At 44.9% G+C, this 17,920-nt stretch overlaps 1 protein-coding gene across 2 annotated transcripts; it reads left to right on the forward strand.

The window, feature by feature from the left end:
• Nucleotides 1-332: 332 nt before the first annotated feature.
• MRPS21 (mitochondrial ribosomal protein S21) lies at nucleotides 333-16,474 on the forward strand. Of its 2 annotated transcripts, none has more exons than XM_075561172.1 (3): nucleotides 333-442; nucleotides 1,001-1,115; nucleotides 16,218-16,474. In XM_075561172.1, exons 2-3 carry the CDS (start codon nucleotides 1,033-1,035, stop codon nucleotides 16,396-16,398), a joined length of 264 nt encoding a protein of 87 aa, XP_075417287.1. In that variant the 5' UTR covers nucleotides 333-442; nucleotides 1,001-1,032; the 3' UTR covers nucleotides 16,399-16,474. The 2 variants fall into 2 exon arrangements, with proteins under 2 accessions (XP_075417287.1, XP_075417278.1); XM_075561163.1 differs by lacking the exon at nucleotides 333-442 and adding an exon at nucleotides 619-800.
• Nucleotides 16,475-17,920: the final 1,446 nt, after the last annotated feature.

Raw genomic sequence — 17,920 nt, forward strand, 5'->3', positions numbered from 1 at the left:
TATGAATCCCTATTAAAATGTAAAATAAATAAATGGGTATGCAGAAGTAGCATGCAAATGAAATAAAAGGGTTATTTCCAAAGCCAGGCAAGAAAGAAGGAAAACATTTTAGTATGTCCTTCTAAGAGGTGAAGGGCATCAAATCGGACAAAACAGATCGACTCTAAATGCTGCAGGAGCTTCTCATCGTTTTTATACAGTGAGACGGCCATGGTGTTATATTTATAGGAAACTCACGATGTGGCAGGTGACGCGTGTGAAGCTGGTTTTCGTCGGAAGACCTATGAAAGCGCATGTGTCCTTTCCGAGAAGACAACAAGAAGCATGATGAAGCTGCTCCCATTTATGTCCCATCCGGAAAAAGAAGCCGTTAAAACCTATTAAGGGTTTCGTAGGACGAGGGGCACGGAATGAAGACGACCTTCTCAGGACGGAAGGACAGGTCGGGGACCCGTCTCGGAGAGATTTCACTCGGTTGTTGAGTTCGATCTGCGGGCGGGAAGGTGGCCAACGGGAGCCAGCGCCATGTTGCCATGGTTTCCACGCAGCGCCCTTCCGAGTTGGCGCTCCCGGCGGCGCGCGGGGATGCCGTCGTTTCCGCTTCCGGCCGCGGGCGGCGCCGGGGCGTGGGGCGTGGGGCGTGCCGCCGGCGAGCTGCTCGCGGGCGCTGCGGGCTGCGAGAGGGGCTCGCCCGGAAGGCCCGTTGCTTCCCCACACCCTCCGCCCCGGCCCCGCGGCTCCGCCTGGGTCTTCGTGCCAGGCGACGCCCTCCTGCCCGCCCGTGGCTTCCTTCGCTCCGGGTTCGTGCGGGCCGTGGGAAGAGGACATGGGCCTGCTTTCTGGGATGGGGCAACGCGCACGTGTTGCCCTTCTTCCTCACCTTCCTGGGCACGTTGCACGTCCGGGTCCTGCATAAACCACGTAGGAGCGCCTGCCATCCGCTGTGTTGTGTTTTAAATGGTCTCTGTCCTTGTCTCGCCCTTTCTTTGTCATCGTTTAGGGACATTGGAGTGAAGACTTAAGTCCAAGGTCATGGCAAAACATCTGAAGTTCATTGCCAGGACAGTGATGGTGCAGGAAGGAAATGTGGAAGGGGCCTACAGGACCCTCAACAGGTAATTGTTAAGGGAGCAGATTCATCGCCTGTGGGGTACAGCAGTGGTACTTCCCTTTCCCCTATTTAAATTGTCCCCAAACCAGTGCCAGACAGCATGGTCATGGAATCTCGAAACTTGTGTTCTCAGTTTACTTCCCCAAACCTAACCCTTTAAGAATGTCATTCAGTAAACAGCTGTCATTTTTAAACTAATCGTGAACTCGATTCACGAATTGAAGTTAGCCCAAGGAAAAAATCAAGATGTGAAGCTACCCGAGTTTAAGCAAGGAAGGAGACCCGTACTACACAGTAAACAGAAAGACAAGGGGAAGATTGGTGTGGGACAGAAGTCAGGCAGAGGAGTTTTGTTGGCATTCTGGAGAAGCGAGCAAGAGACGGGAGGCATGAAAGGTAGGCTCCCAGGAGGGTTACGACGTAAGCAACAAGTATAGAAGGAAATGCGCTGACACGGGGAGGAGCTGGATCAAAATGTTTAGAATGCTTTGTTTAGATTTAGAATGGGCCTTATAAAGACTCTCACCACTGTGGTTTCTTTCCCAAGCAAAAAATTCCTTAGCCTCCGCCACATTCATTTTCTCTTCCTAAAGTTAAGTGGGTTTGATGTGATACTTTTGCTTGTTGTATTGAATTATCCAAAAAAAAATTAGGAAAGGGCTTTTAAGAGACTGCATGGGATTGCCAAACACCCAAGGTAGGTAAGGAGTTGCGAGGTGTGGGGGGACTCAGGGCCATAGCCTTGGAGGACACCATACTTAGATGGCACAGCATAGTCCACAGTAAAATGTCCTAAGTCCTACTCTGGTAAGTAGTGACTTAAACCTTGTAAAAAGCCATCTAGGGTGGAAGTATTGGTCTTCTGCCTGGAGTTTAGAATGAAGAAAATCTAAGATGCTTGTAAACAATTAGCTTTGGGAACTAATGAGCCATGCCAACTTCAGCTGCCACAACCCTGCGACTAGAAAACTGGATGATGCCCGGCTGTCACAGCTTACTGCTCTAAAAGAGATCACATTAAAAGGTCTCTCATAAAATTTTGAAATTTTTTCAAAAGATCTTTGATAGAGTGGGAGAGAAATGTGGAACATAACTCAAAATCATAAAATAGACCAGGCTTGCTGGTCAGACATGGAAACTGGTGGACTCCCTCACAGTGTGGTCCATCTTCACCCTTCGGGCCTGGAACTGCCCTTGCCCTGGTGGTTCAGTTTTCAGCTACACAGTAAGTCTGACGGTAATCATGATAATAGGGAGGTAAGCAGTCCTTAGAACAATCTTTTGAGGTAAGGGAAGCATTTTCCCAAGACAGAGTTCAAAAGTTGGGAAGTATTAGGAAAAAGGAGAGATAGGAGCGGATAACACAGTGAAGGAGTGAGATGCATGGTACATCATGGGGATTGCAATCAAGGACATGACACAGCGTGTCAATTGGTAAATGGAAAATTGACTTGCGCAATAAATGTTTACCCAATTCACAATAGAAAGTTAAAATTACAACACCATGATTTCCCCACCCCACCCAAAACAGTATGTATGAACAAGGTAACAGCTTATTTCTTCACAAGAGAAGCAACCTAACAGAAGCCTGTCTTCATGTCCCACTGTCTGGGGTTGTTCCAATTTGCACCATACATCAGTAGATCGGCTTCTCCCAGAATACAGTCTCTTGTAGTTTTAAGTTTTGTTCTACATTTTATCCATTTGTTCCCACTCTATCCAGGACTTTTGAACGTGATCCTTTTCAGATCTGATAATCATTTAGTTTTTATTATTTCTATTTTTAAAATTTATTTGTAGCAATATATTTTTAATCATTTTATTGGGGGCTCGTACAACTCTCATCACAATCCATACATACATCCATTGTGTCAAGCACATTTGTACATTTGTTGCCCTCATCATTCTCAAAATACTTGCTTTCTGCTTGAGCCCTTGGTATCAGCTCTTCATTTTTTCCCTCCCTCCCCACCCCCCCTCTTCCTCACGAACCCTTCATAATTTATAAATTATTATTTTGTCATGTCTTACACTGTCTGATATCTCCCTTCACCCACTTTTCTGTTGTCCGAGCCTGGACCCTTCTACGGGTTTAAGTTTTTCACATTTTGGTCCCTCTGTCCAGGTCCTTCTAATGTGCTCCTGTTCAGAACAGTTAGTGACTGCCAGCCACCATCTAGTTCTGCTCTCAGGGTTGTGGCCCTTTGACCGTCTGTAAGTCTACATTTCAGTGGCATTAATTTTGTGCTTAAGGTTGTGCAACCACCACCAAAACTTCCTTCATCCTAAACAGGAATTGTAGCCATGGCACATCAAGTCCTCGTTTCCCTTCTCACAAGCCTCTGGTAACTACTAATCTATATCTTTATATTTGTGCCTATTGTAGCTAAAAAACCTGTATCTTTATGTTCCTGCTATATATAAGTAATATGTACTCTTATGTGTCTGGCTTATTTAATTTAGCATAGTATTTTCTAGCTTCACTGATGTTATAGCATGTATTAGAACATCATCCCATTTTATAGTTGAATAATATTCCATGTTACACATAGGCAAACTGTATTTATTCATCTCATATGGACATGTTGGTTTCCACTTCCTGTCTGTTGTGAATAGTGCTTTGTTGAGCACTAGTGTCCAGGCGTCTGCACTGCGGCTCTCGAGGCCTGGGGATGTCTATAGGACTGGCGTTGGGCTGTCACGTGGTAGTTCTCTGCTCTACTTTTTGAGGAACTGCTGAGCTGTTTGCCACAGCATCTGTATTGTTTGTTTTCCTCCCAGCGATGGGTAAGGTTTGCACATCCTTGCCAACAGTTCTGTTTTCTCAATTATAGCTGTCCTGGTGGGAGGTGGTTTCATTTTGTATCTCCCTAGTGGCTACTGATGTTGAGCATCGTTTCCTGTGCTTCCTTGTTATTTGTGAATCTTCTTTGGAGAACTGTCTGTTCAAGTCATGTACCCATTTTTATTGGGTTGTCTGTCTGTGTTGTTGAATTGTGGGAATTTTTGACATACTTTGGACAGGAAACCTTTATTGTGTGTATGATTTCCAGATGGTTTATCCCTTCTGTAAGTTGTCTTTTCACTTTCCTGATAATGACCTTGGATGCACAAGGGTTATTTTGATGAATTCCAGTTTTCTTTCCTTTTATTCCTCATGCTTTTGGTGTTACAGCTAAGAGTCCATTGTCAAATCCAAGGTCCTGAAATTTTACCCTTATAATTTGTTTTAAGAATTTTGTGGTTTTAGCTTCTATGTTTAGGTTGTTGCTCCGCTTTTAATTTCTTCATGTGGTTTGAAGAAGGCTTCCAACTTAATTCTTTTGCATGGGGAACGCCAGTTGTCTCAACACTATTTATTAAAAACACTGTTCTCTATCCATTGAATAGACTTGAGAATCTTAACATTAATTGGTCATAGATGTATGGTTTGGGTTTTTATCCTTTTTTAAAAAATCATTTTATTGGGGCTCGTACAATTCTTATCACAATCCATATGTACATCCATTTTGTCAAGCACATTTGTATATTTGGTTGTCATCATCATTCTCAAAACATTTGCCTTCTACTTGAACCCTTAATATCAGCGCCTCATTTTACCCCTCCCCCCACTATCCCCTCCCTCGTGAAGCATTGATAATTTATAAATTATTATTTTGTCATATCTTACACTGTCTGACGTCTTCCTTCACCTAATTTTGTCCATCCCCCAGGGAGGAGGTTATATGTAGATCCTTGTGATTGGTTTCCCCTTTCCACCTCACCTTTCCTCCACCCTCCAGGTATCTCCACTCTCACCTCACTGCTGGGCCTGAGGGGTTCATCTATCCCGGTTTCCCTGTGTTTCCAGTTCCCATCTGTACCGCTGTGCATTCTCTGGTCTAACCAGGTCTGCAATGTAGAATTGGGATCATTGTAGTTGGGGGGAGAATTTTTTGTTCTTTGATGCCTGGTATCTGATCCTGTCTACACCCTGTGGTCACACAGACTGGTGTGCTTCTTCCATGTGAGCTTTGATGCTTCTGAGCTAGATGGCCGCTTGTTTACCTTCAAGCCTTTAAGACCCCAGATGCTCTATCTTTTGATAGCTGGGCACCATCAGCTTTCTTCACTACATTTGTTTGTGCACACATTTGTGTTCAGTGATCATATCAGGAAAGGTGGGCACCCACTGATAAGATTTTTTGTTCTTTGATGTCTGATACCTGCTCCCTTCAACACCTCGTCACACAGGCTGGTGTGCTTCTTCCATGTGGACTTGGATGCTTCTGAGCTAGATGGCCGCTTTTTACTTTCAAGCCTTTAAGACCCCAGACACTATATCTTTTAATAGCCGGGCACCATCAGCTTTCTTCACCACATTTGCTTATGTACCCGCTTTGTCTTCAGCGATCCTGTCAGGAAGGTGTGCATCACGGAATGCTAATGTAGTTTAAAAAAGTGTTCTTGCATTGAGTAAGTACTTGAGTGGAGGTCCAATGTCAACCTGCTGCCTTAATACTAAACCTATAAATATGTGCACATAGATCTATTTCCCCATCATCCTATATAAATATATTTACATATGTTATTGACTCTATTTAGACCTATAAATATCCTTTGTCTCCTAGTTCTTTCCTTTATTTCGTTTTTCTTTCCTCTTGTCTCACCATCATGCTCAGCCTTCATTTGGGTTTCAGTAATTTCTCTCAGTTACGTTGCCCTTGTTGAATCCCTACCAGGACACTCACACCCTCCTTGCCACTAATTTTGGATCACTTGTTGCTGCCTTGCCCCTGGGTTGATCAACACCCACCTCCTTACCCCCGCCTCTCCCTCATTCATGTCCCCCCATAACCATCAGTCCTGTTGTTTTTTCCTCCAGACTGTTCATCCAGCCTATCTTATCTAGATAGATCTGCAGAGATAATAATATGCACCCGAAAAACAAGGCATAGCAAGACAAAGTGACAAGATAACACGCGATGACAACAAAAATGAAAAACAGTGACCCATAAAAGAATAAATTAATTTTTAAAAAAGAAAAATTTAAAAACTTTAAAAAGAAAGAAAATCTTGTAAATAGATCAAGGTCTGATTTTTAACCTCTGGGCGTGTTCTCCAGTCAAGTCTGATGGGGTGCCACGCTCTGGCCCGAATCCATCCTGTGCACTCCCTCGGGAGCTCCCTGCTCTGCTCCCCGCGTTGCTCTGCCGCAGGCCTTTAGTGATTTGCCTCTGTGTCGCAGGGTCAGTCTGGGCCAGTCCTGACACTGCATCTCCAGTGTTGGCCCCGATAGGGCCCTGGGTCAGCGAGGGGCGTCGTGTCTTATAGTGGGAACAGCCACATGGTGCGCTCTGTGCATTGACTGTTAGAAGCAAGGATATCCTCTGGGCTTGGTGGGCCAGGATGTGCTCCACTCTCTCTTCCTCCCCCTTCATTTGCCCCCGTGTGCTATGATCAGACATGTCCCTCTCCCCTAGCTGCAGCTTCAGTGCCGTCCTCTGAAGTGAATTCTTCCCGGGGGAGGTGTATGGTTTTTTCCCTTCACACTCACTCTTGTTTTACTGGTCTGTATGTCTGTTCTTGTACCATTGTCACACGCTTTGGTAACTCGTTTTCTACTGTTTTGCAATTGGGGTGTGTAAGTCCTCTTACTTTGTTCTTTTTCAAGATTGTTCGGGGCCTTAATGTAGAGCCTATAGATTGTTTGGGGTTGAACTGACATTGTAACATTAAGTCTACAATCTATGGACAAGGTTCCCCCCCCCCCCCCTGTTTATGTCTCCTTTAATTTCCTTATGGGACAAAGTTGAGTCTTTCTGTTCCCTTCAAGAATTACAGTCTTAGAAACCCACAAGACCAGTTCTACCTTGTTTAGAGGTTTGCTGTGAATCTGAATTGACTCGATGGCAGTGAGTTTGGTTCTTGGCTTAATATCCTCCAAAATATTTTATTGTTTTCGGTGTAAATGCCTTTCCCTGCAGGTAAAATTGCTTCCAGATCATCATGTTAAATACTGTTGCAACTGGAATTGTCTTCATAATCCTCTCTGGCTTGTTCAGCGCTGGTCTGTAGAAACAGCTGCCTTTCTGTTCTGTATCTTGCAACCACATTGTTTATCAGCACTGGTACCTTTCTTCTAGAGTCTTTGGGAGTTTCACATTTGTAAGCCGAGAGAGTTTTCCTGTTTTCTTTGTTTCTTTTCCTTGCTGAATTGCTTTGTCCAGTAGATATTCTTGTCTGGCTTCTGACCCAGGTGAACACTCGCTTTCCTGGTGGTTTCTTACCAATGTCCTTCATCATGTTGAGGGATTTCCCCCGTAATACTAGTCTGTTGAGTGATGTATAACAGTATTGGAAACTCCATACTTTGAAGGTTCTCTGTTTTTAATAGGTCACTGGTGGTTTACACATCTTTTTGTGTTCCGTCAGAGTGGTCAGTGTGACACCACAGGGTTTTACTTCCTTTAAAAAACATTTTTAAGCATTTTATTGGGGACTCTGATAACAGCTCTTATAACAGCCCATCCATCCATTGTGTCAAGCACATTTGTACATGTTGCCATAATCCTTTAAAAAACATATCCTTTCTACTTGAGCCCTTGGTATCTGCTTCTTTTTCCCCTCCATCTCCAGACCTCCCACCCTCATGAACCCTTGGTAAATTATCAGTTATCATTTTCCTGTCTTCCACCATCCACTGTCTCCCTTCACCCACGTTTCTGTTGTCACCCTGGGGGGGGGGGTATTATGTGTCGATCAGTGCAACCAGTTCCCCCTCCCCTCGTGGTATGTCTACTCCCATTACTTTACCTGAGGAGGTTATCTGTCCTGGAGTCTGTGTGTAGAGAGCTCTTATCTGTACCATTGGACATGCCCTGGCCTAGCTGGATTGTTAAGGCAGAATGGGGGGTCTTTATAGTGGGGGAAGGGAAGCATTAAAAACTAGGGGATGTTGTATGTTTCATCAGTGCTATACTGCACCCTGGCTGGCTAGTCCCTTCTTTGTGACCTTTCTGGGGGGGGATATCCAATTGTCTATAGATGGGCTTTGGCTCTCCACTCCAACCCCCCTGGTTTGCATCAATATGGTTGATTTTTTGGGGGTTTTCTGATGCCAGATTCCTGATCTTGTTGACACCTCATGATCACACAGGCTGGGTGCTTCTTCCATGTGGGCTTTGTTGTTTCCCTGCTAGATGGCAGCTTGTTAATCTTCAAGCCTTTAAGACCCAGGTGCTATGTCTCTTGATAGCCGGGGACCATCAGCTTTCATCACCACATTTGCTATGTACCCGCTTTGTCTTCAGCAATCCAGTCGGGAAGGGGAGCATCACAGAATGCCAGGTTGTTAGAACAAACTGTTCTTGCATTGAGGGAGTACTTGAGGGCCCAATGTCCATCTGCTGCCTTAATACTTAACATATAAATATATGTACATAGACCTATATCCCTATCGTTTTATATATATATTTACATATGTATGTGCCTATATACCTCTATAAATGTTGTTTGCCTCTTAGTTCATTATTCCCTTTTCCTTTCCTCCAGTCCCACTCATGTTCGACCTTCTTTCGTCTCTCAGTAACTCCTCTCGGCTACACTGCACTTAATCAAAACCTACCAGGCATTCCACACCCTCCTTGCCATCAGTTTTACATCACTGTTGGTCCCTTGCCCCTGGGTTTCTATGGCTCCTCTTTTTCTTTCCCCCTCCTCCCCCATCCCATGTTCTTCTGGAACTGTTGGTCCCATTGTTTTCTCCTTGGGATTGTTTATCCCGCCTATCTTATATAGACAGACTTGAGAAAGAAAGAGGGAACAAAAGCCTATAAATAGTTCCAGGTCTGTGTGTTAATGAATGTTTTCCGATCAGGACTGATGAGGTGCCAAGCCTTGCCCTTGAAATCTATTTTTGGGATTCCTTGGAGACTTACTTGCTTTGCTCCCCTTGCTGATCTGTTGTGCTTCCTACCTGTTTGGGCCTGGTGTGTGTGTGTGTGTGGGGGGGGTGTCACAATTCCCGAACTGTCTCCGGTGTTGTCCCCGGTAGTCCTGTGGGTCAGTGAGGGGATGCTGTGTCTCGACCCAGGTGGTTTTTCAGTCGTGGCTGCCTAATAGGATCATTTGGGAAGCCTTTTAAAAACATTTCGTTGCAAGAGCCCAACAGGAGACAACATCAGAATTTCTGAAAGGTGTGTCCTGGCCAGCAGCATTTAAAACAGATGTCCCATGAGATTTTAATTTGCGGGCAGGATTAAAAGTTATTGTAATAGGCTTTAGACTATTTAAATGCTTCTTTATGTATTTCTTGCACTAAACCAGAGTCTGTCACATAGGAAATTCTCAGTAAAGGCCTCCTTCATGCATGTAAATGCCCTTGCTCCTCTCTCCCTCCCTCCCTCCCTTTCCCACTAAAGTACGCTTTAGCAGCACAGGAGCTAGAAGGAGCGGGATGGGTCTACCACTTGAGCAAAATGGAATTTCTTTAACTTCTCCTCCTCCTGCCTCCATGTGTGTGAGTGTGTGTGTGTGTGTGTGTGTGTGTGTGTGTGTGTGTGAGAGAGAGAGAGAAGTATGTCTGTGATTAAGATGTAGGTGACTTTTGCATGCAGTGTAAGCTCTGCCTTTGGGCTAATTTCCTTACCTTCACTCTGTTAAAATGGTTGCAACAGAAAATGCATCAAATTTATCCAGAGACTTTTTGTTGCCTTTTGCACTCTGCCAGTATCAGAAATGCAACATGTCATGTTCTTTACATCACTGATTAAAACACTAGGATTGGAATAAGTTTTTGAGGCAAACAAATTGCATCCCTTGGGGGAGGGGGGCAATAGTTTGATTTTTTAAAAAAACCAAGAGTGTTGGTTAGACATAAAAATATCAAAGTAGAAATTCAAGTCCAGAAGATATTGGCGATCCAACAGTGTGAGGATCTCTTTAGGCTTCTTTGTGAATTTGGGAAATTATATTTTATAGCGGGAGTTATCGGGGGAACTGGTGCACGAAGGACCTGTCGTTAAACTCACTGCCATTGAGTCCACTCCTGCTCACAACAGCCCTGCAGGACAGTGGACCCGCCCTGTGGGTTTCTGAGACTGCAGCTCTACAAGAGGAGAAGGCCCTTCTGTAAAGTCACTGGTGGTTTCAAACTACTGAACTTGCCGATAGCAGCCGAACATATAACCATTGCATCGTCAAGGTCAATTTATGATGTTCCTAATTTTTTGTAAAATAATTATTTTAGCCATTTATCTTGGAGTATTAGATACATGTCTCATGAACTATTTAGCCTTGAGGGGAGATGATCAAATGTTGTGTTCTTAGAATAATTTTCTAGACAACAATTTAAGCATGCAAATATGAGCAGGCTGTTGTTGGTATCAGTCTTCCTCTTAAATGCAGTATTTTTCCTACAGTTTTCTTATGCTTTCTCTGATTCCTCACTGGCTACTTTTCTGTCTTTTTTAAATCTCAGGCTTTGCCTTATTTTTCTTTCAGCTTTCTGATAGTTGGTAGTTAAAAAATAAATTGCTTATTCTTTAGTCTAATTCTTTAGTCAAGAGGTAGGAGAGCAAATGAGGGGGGAGAGAGAGGTGCATTTGGGGCACTGAGGTATTTTTACAAAGGAAACTGCCACCGGAGGCCTGTTATATAACCAGGGGTCTCACTGTATCCTGGGATAAAGAAGTGGAGAGGGGCGGTTACTAGGAAGCTCTGTGTGATTGATTGGCTGGCTCCCAAGCAAAAAAGGGCAGGCACAGAAGCATGCCCGCTTGACCCCTATTACTGCTAGTGGGCAAGCTCAGAGCTGCTCATGCACGTTGGTCCTGACATAGACTGACTACACTGAAATGAAATGTGAGTTGGCACCCCCAATCACCTCCCCTGGCAGCTTGGGCTTCTTTTACATAATCGGATGAATTGCACAAATACTGGCAGTTGGTTTCTCCTTCAGCATGAAGTTGCCAGGCACCCGGATTCCAGCCTGCTATGGTTACTCTAAAGCTTTTGGTTTGCTGCCCTGGAACCACCTTTGAGGCGGAAGCAGCACCAGTAACACCCTGCCGATTTTCTCTGTGAGTTCTACAAAGCTCTCACGCATCCTTTTCTGGTGGAGGTAGAGTTGAGTAGATGCTCGCACTGCAGAGATTCCGGAGCATCGATACAGTGATCTACGCCCTCTGAGGGTGACTAAAGGGTGCAGGGTGAGCAGAAGAATCCTCCCTTAGCACCTGGGAATTTATTTGGTATGTGTTTGGAAGTAGTTTCGAGGGAATCCCATTTACCAACTCCATTCTTACGTTGGGAGCCACTGATCTTGAGACTGTTTTTCCTCCGCTGCCCTGAACATTCTTTTGCTGGTTTATTCTTGCCTTGCCTTTTACTTCACAACCCAGGCACTTTGTCAGATGATCACCTGACTCAGAATGCTTTGAGCTCCTTATTTTCCCCCAGTGCATTAAATTGTAGTGGGGGGTTGGGGGAGCATTTTTATCACGTCAGCAAACTGACAAAAATATTTACAGTGAGTTTGATGTTCTAAACATAACACCTTGTTTGCCTCAGTTTATTGCTTTAAATTCGTTAACATGCATGGAATGTGCTTTCCCTCTTAAAAGCAGCTTTCATGTCATACCCTTGTTTTTGTTTATGGGGAAACTTCACATGATACACACTGACTGACTGTTCAGTCACTGCTTCTCAGTTGGAAGTGTCTTCTGGATATTAAATGCCACTTAATCCAGCACTAACCTGTGGAGGTTAATTTTTATAAATTACTTTGAAACTTGCCGGCAGCATCTGAGAGACTTAACAAAACAGAAAATGGCTCAAAGCCTCTTCCACAAAACCTGATACCGAAAATCTGGTAGGCAGTTGAAAGCATTGTTTGGGGGAAATACATCTATATAGTTTGATCTACTCCCCAGATTTCTAGTGAAAATACTTTTGGAATTCCACAGTACTGGTTCGGGACACCTGTCACCTCTGAAAGTACTGATTAAAACTTTTTTTTTTTTATGTTTACATTTTATTAGGGGGTCATTACAACGCTTATCACAATTCATGCATATACATACATCAATTGTATAAAGCACATCTGTACATTCTTTGCCCTAATCATTTTCAAAGCATTTGCTCTCCACTTAAGCCCTCTGCATCGGGTCCTCTTTTTTTTTTTCCCTCCCTTCCCGCTCCCCCGACTATAAATCTTTTTTTTTTTTTCTTTTCACAGTTCATATATATACATACATCAATTGTATAAAGCACATCTGTACAGTCTTTGCCCTAATCATTTTTTTCTCTTTTCTTTTACATTTTATTAGGGACTCATACAACTCTTACCACAATCCATACATATACATACATCAATTGTATAAAGCACATCCATACATTCCCTGCCCCAATCATTCTCAAGGCATTTGCTCTCCACTTAAGCCCCTTGCATCAGGTCCTCTTTTTTTTCCCCTCCTCCCTCCCCCTTCCACTGATTAAAACTTACACAGCAGAACACTTCCACTTTGAGTCCCACTTGTTCGGCTTGAGTGCTTTGAAACATGTTTCCCAAGCTCATCCTTTGGCAGTTTTCGTTCATCCTGCTTTTAAACTGCCTGCCATTCCAGTAGGGGCATCATCCTAAGTGGCGTTATGTCCAGGATCTCTTCTTTTGCTTTCCTGATACCAGTCTCTTTGCTCCTTTCAGATTATATCCACAATCTTCTGGGCACATATAACACTGTGTGATCTGTGCTGTAGAAGAGGCATGGGAGGTGTGCTGTGTCCTCCGATGTGCCAGGCAATTTTTCTCGACACCACTAGCAGCCCCATCCCTGGGGAATCATCAGAAATGCACATTCTTGGTACCACCCCAGACCACAGTCCGTCACAAGCTTTCCAGTGACTGGTGCGGGCTAGTCTGAGAACCAGTGTGTTTTGGGAACTGAGTGGAGGAATGACTGACTTCAAGTAGTTCACAGAGGTGGTAACAATTGAGGGATAAAATCTCAGAGCAGAGGAAAGGAATGGTATGCCACACAAAATGAGTAGTGTAAGCAAGATGTAGCGTGTTAGGGAAAATGGAGGGAGGTCAGTGGTTAGCACACAGATTTTATGGTGCAGTTGTTAAAGGTAAAGGTGAGGCTCAGGTGTTTCAGGCTTTGAATCAATACTAGTAATGCTCAAGCTCTTCTACGCATGAGAATCACCTGAGCAACTGAAAAACCAGGCCAACCAGAGAGATGCCCTCCTCTCCCATTGTGATTTCATTCTTTCTAGGGCGTGGCTGTTCTGTATGTAGGGAAAGGGTTTGTTTGTTTGTTGCATCATCTGATTCGTCTTAGAGGACTAGAATTGGTGGAGGGGAAACCCCAAGTTCACTGCCTTTTAGTTGGTTCCGGCCCTCCAGGAGAATAGAACTGTCCCATAGGGTTTCCAAGGCCATAAATCTTTACAGAAGCCGATCGCCTCATCTTTCTCCTGTGGAGTGGCTAAGAGACTTAAACAGCCAAGCTTTGGGGTAATAGCTGAGCACCTTGATTACTGCACGACCAGGGCTCCTTGGTGTAGGAAAAGAGAACAGAAGTAAAGCAGCCGAAAAAGATGTCCTTTAAGAAACCTTCATAACCATTTTCTCATTCTTTAAGTGCATTTCTCATTCTAAAACTGCAAGGGCAAGGAACCCTGTCTAAGTTTGTTTTCTACCCCAGCACTCATTAACACAGTGTCTGATACAGAGTTGGAATCCCATAAATATTTACCCATGAATGCTTATTGCAACAACCCAGGCCCCACACGATGAGGCAGGGTCCTTGATGCCACAGGGTTCAAACTCACTGGCTGCTCCTGAGGGAGGACGAGAAGCCTGTACCACAGTGGTCTGTGCAGCTTAAGAGCCCAGGAGCTGCTTATAGGGTGTGCTAACTGTCGATGTAGCAAGTATAGGAGAAGGCCTCTTCCAGAAACATGCTGATATTTTTGGCGTGAGTAACTGGTGATGCGATTAACAGGCCACCTAGGAAGAATTTATTTTTGTAGGAGACAACAAATTTGGTTTTGTTCGGGGTGTGAGGTCGTAAGGGAGAATATCAGTCAAGCTCTAGGATAAAATTTGGACTAGAGATAAAGATTTAGAAGTCAGTTCTCAACCATGGACAATTTTTTTTTAAGTTTGCAGTGCATCTGCGGGATTGGGCCTAGAGAGTACCTTTTAAAACCCAACACCATTTAGTAGATGGTTCTGTTAGGCTTCAGGGTTGAGGTCTACAGGTATAGCAGCAACGAATCTTGTAAATCCAGGAGGGAGGAAATTCATTGCAGAACCTGGAGGGATACCAACATTTTAAGGGTAAATTGAAGAAGAAAGCCAGTGAGACCCTTTGTGGCCCAGCATCCTCATCACTTGGTGTTCTGTGCTCCACTTCTCAATGAGAAGACGCTAGTGTTAGACCCACAGGACCTCTGGACACGAGCGCATTTCTAGAAGAGTCTGCGTCTGGATGTTCGCAGCAGTTCCCTTGTCTCATCTCCTGCTCTCTAAAACCTAGACCGATTGAGCTGTTCAGATAGGGTTCTCTAGTAGCCTACAGTCATTCTTGGTACCTAACAGTGGGGCCTGGAGAGGACACCGTAGGACAGCAGCTTCTATGTCTATTCACATTCGTAATTTACCCAAAGCCCAATTCTTTCCAGTTTGTGTTCAATCTATTGTTATCTTGGGCTTTGGGGAGTAACAGAAAAGCAGTAAATAGGATTTCCAACTGAGCAGAGGTAGCTGGTGAATTTTCACTTCCTCTGTCCCTTTTCTTCCACTTATAATAGTCATGTCTCAACCTCCTTACCTCCAAGTGTGTTTGTGACTTACTTTTTGCATATAATAAAAAGGAATGGGGTCATTTATGTAAACAGGAAGGAGGAACAGAAGTAGAAGGTGCTTCTAGACCTGAAAAGCGGTTGAGAAAGAGATAGCCAGAGCTCTCAGGCTCCTTAGGATTGGATTGGTTAAAGAATAAGATCCACCCAAAGCCCATCTGTTGGCCACTGGCGGGTCAGTCAGGGTGCGAGGTAGCACCGATGAGGAACACAGCTTTCCCCCAGATCCTGATGCTTCCTCCCCCCAACTACCAGGACCCGAATTCTACGTTGCAGGACTAGGTAGGGCAGAGGTTGTACACTGGTGAATATAGGACCTGGAGGCACAGGGAATCCAGGGTGGATGATACCTTCAGGACCAGGGATGTGAGGGGCGATAATGGGAGGGTAGAGGGTGAGTGGGTTGGAAAGGGGGAACAGATTACAAGGTTCTACATGTGACCTCCTCCCTGGGAGATGGACGGCAGAGAAGTGGGGGAAGGGAGACTCCGGATAGGGTAAGATATGACAAAATAACAATCTATAAATTATCAAGGGCTCATGAGGGAGGGGGAAAAATAAGAGGACCTGATGCAGGGGGCTTCAGTGGAGAGCAAGTGCTTTGAGGGTGATTGGGACAAGGAGTGTACGAATGTGTTTTGTATGGTTGATGTATGTATATGTGTGGATTGTGATGAGAGTTGTGTGAGCTCCTAATAAAATGTAAAAAGAATAAGGTCCTGTATCTTGGCTCAGGGAGTATAGAGTTTGAGATCAGGGTTTAAATCCAATAAGAAAGATCAGATCACAGAATTAGATGAGCAGGAAAGACAGATTGAGCTCACTTTTGTACACAGTTATAAAATTAATAGTTCAAAAACATGATTTTTACCTTCAGAGTTTTCAGTCTAATGAGGGAGACCTTTGTATAAATAACAAATGACAGAATGCAATACCTGTTAGACAGGTGTACAGTATAATAAACTGTTCAGGAAATAGCCAGCAAAGTATTCGGTTGAAGCATATGATACATAGAGAGCTAATGGGTGAGGCTGGACATCATGTTCCTGTTTCATAAGTGATGTGATACAGGCCGCTTCATGCAGGCTGAGAGTTAACAACTCCACCTATTAAACACGATCAGGAAGGAGCTACTATCAGACAGCTGCCATGTCCCACTGTAATTCTTACAAACATCAGTTGGTCAGTTGATTTTGACTGTGACACTGGAAAAGAAGAACAGCCAGCCTAAGATTCTGACTTTGCTTTTATACAGAATCCTCACCATGGACGGACTCGTTGAGGACATTAAGCGAAGGCGGTATTACGAGAAGCCATGCCGCAGGAGACAGCGGGAAAGCTACGAAACCTGCCGGAGGATCTACAACATGGAAATGACTCGAAAGATCAACTTCTTGATGCGGAAAAACCGGGCGGATCCTTGGCAGGGCTGCTGAGGGGATTTGTGTCTCCTTTTCTGGAACCCATGTCTAACCTTTCTCTACAATAAACCCCATCTCATGTCTGTGAGAAGGCCTTCATGGACAGAGGTAGTTCCAGCTGTCCTCAGTGTCCTATTAACTCAAAGAGAAAGAGCCAACAGTAGCATAGGAGCAGTACTGAGGAAATAGTCTAACATATGGAATGTATTTATTGTGCGGGGCTTCAAAAATCGTGGGAAAATTCCACGAACCTTTTGAAGTCTCTTCATATGTTCACTCAATTTTTATGAACTCTAAGTAAGAATCTCATCTGTTAATGCTTTATTGAACTGTCCCCCCTCACCGTGACTTCTCCCCCACATTTCCGTAAAGAGAAGCAGCATGTGTGTATTTAGAGTAAATTCTGCTTCTGGAACACCCATCAACTTGGCTAGAGTTTTGGAATCCTTGCTCAAAGGAGTCCTTGAGACAGATCTAACGTCCATCCTTGTTTTCTGCCTTACCCCTTTCGTTGTTCTTTTACCTGAGGACTAGAAGAGGCAGTCTGAGAGCCTTGGTGGCACAGTGGATTAGAAATTGGCTGTTAGTCAACAGCAAGGCAGCTGGGACTGCCCGGTGCTCCATGGGAGAATGATGAGGCTTCTGCGTCCCTAAAGATTTACAACCTCAGAAACCCTATAAAATCGTGTGCTTGACCCTGCAGGGCCCTTTGGGAATCAGTTTGGCAACAGTGGAAGAGGAGGGATGGTGGAGAATAAATAAAGCAGTAGGTGGGTGGTTGGGAAAGATGAGAAAGGGAACTGCCCAGAGCCAGAAACTGGACATTTGATGCCATCAAGGAACTTACTTGAAAGGCTGCTTAACCCTGAGGACTGGGACCCTGCGGGCAGTTTGAAAGAAGCCATGCAGGTGATTCTGATGCATCTTGAAGTGAGAATCCCTGCCCTTCCAGGTGGAGAGCAACCTCCCCCGCCAGCTCTGCCATTGGCCCTCCTGGGTTGTGACTGACAGCTGGGGACATCTGACCACTGGGAAGACCAGCTGCTCAGCTGCCTCCTGCGCCTGTTTCCTTTGGCCTGGCCGCCGGACAGCCGTGCTGCTATTAGGAGGAGAGGTGGCGCCGGCCCCCTCTAGAGAACTCGGTGGGAGGGCGGGGGCAGCCAGCCCTCGGGCGCGGCGTTAGCCCCGGAGATAGACGTCGCCCTCGCCAAGCCGCCGCCCGCCCGCCTCCGCGCTGCTAGTGGCCGCACACTGCCCCCTTGTGGCCAGGAGGAGTGGCTTCACTGAAGAACCCGGCGGCTAGCGGTTGGGTGCAGGCTGGACTGCCGGTAGGATGGGTGGTTGGAAACTACCGGCCACCCTTGGGGAAAATGTCCAGGCTTTCCACTCCCGGGAAGAGTTACAATCTCGGGAACCCTCGGGGCCAGTTCTCTGTCCTATAGCGGGTCACCATGAGGCGGAAACAGCTTGATGGCAGTAAGTTTGGGGGGGGGGGTAATGGGCTAATGGTTTTAATTTTTTTTCTCCTTTTCACAGT

Source organism: Tenrec ecaudatus, chromosome 1 (genome assembly GCF_050624435.1).
Source record: "Tenrec ecaudatus isolate mTenEca1 chromosome 1, mTenEca1.hap1, whole genome shotgun sequence".
In the NCBI taxonomy this organism is placed as follows: domain Eukaryota; kingdom Metazoa; phylum Chordata; class Mammalia; order Afrosoricida; family Tenrecidae; genus Tenrec; species Tenrec ecaudatus.

Bases quoted from the DNA above. Each gene is read 5' to 3' on its own strand.
- MRPS21 (XM_075561172.1), top strand. From the start codon at position 1,033: ATGGCAAAACATCTGAAGTTCATTGCCAGGACAGTGATGGTGCAGGAA. The intron at 1,116-16,217 runs GTAATTGTTAAG...GCTTTTATACAG, and splicing joins GCCTACAGGACCCTCAACAG to AATCCTCACCATGGACGGAC.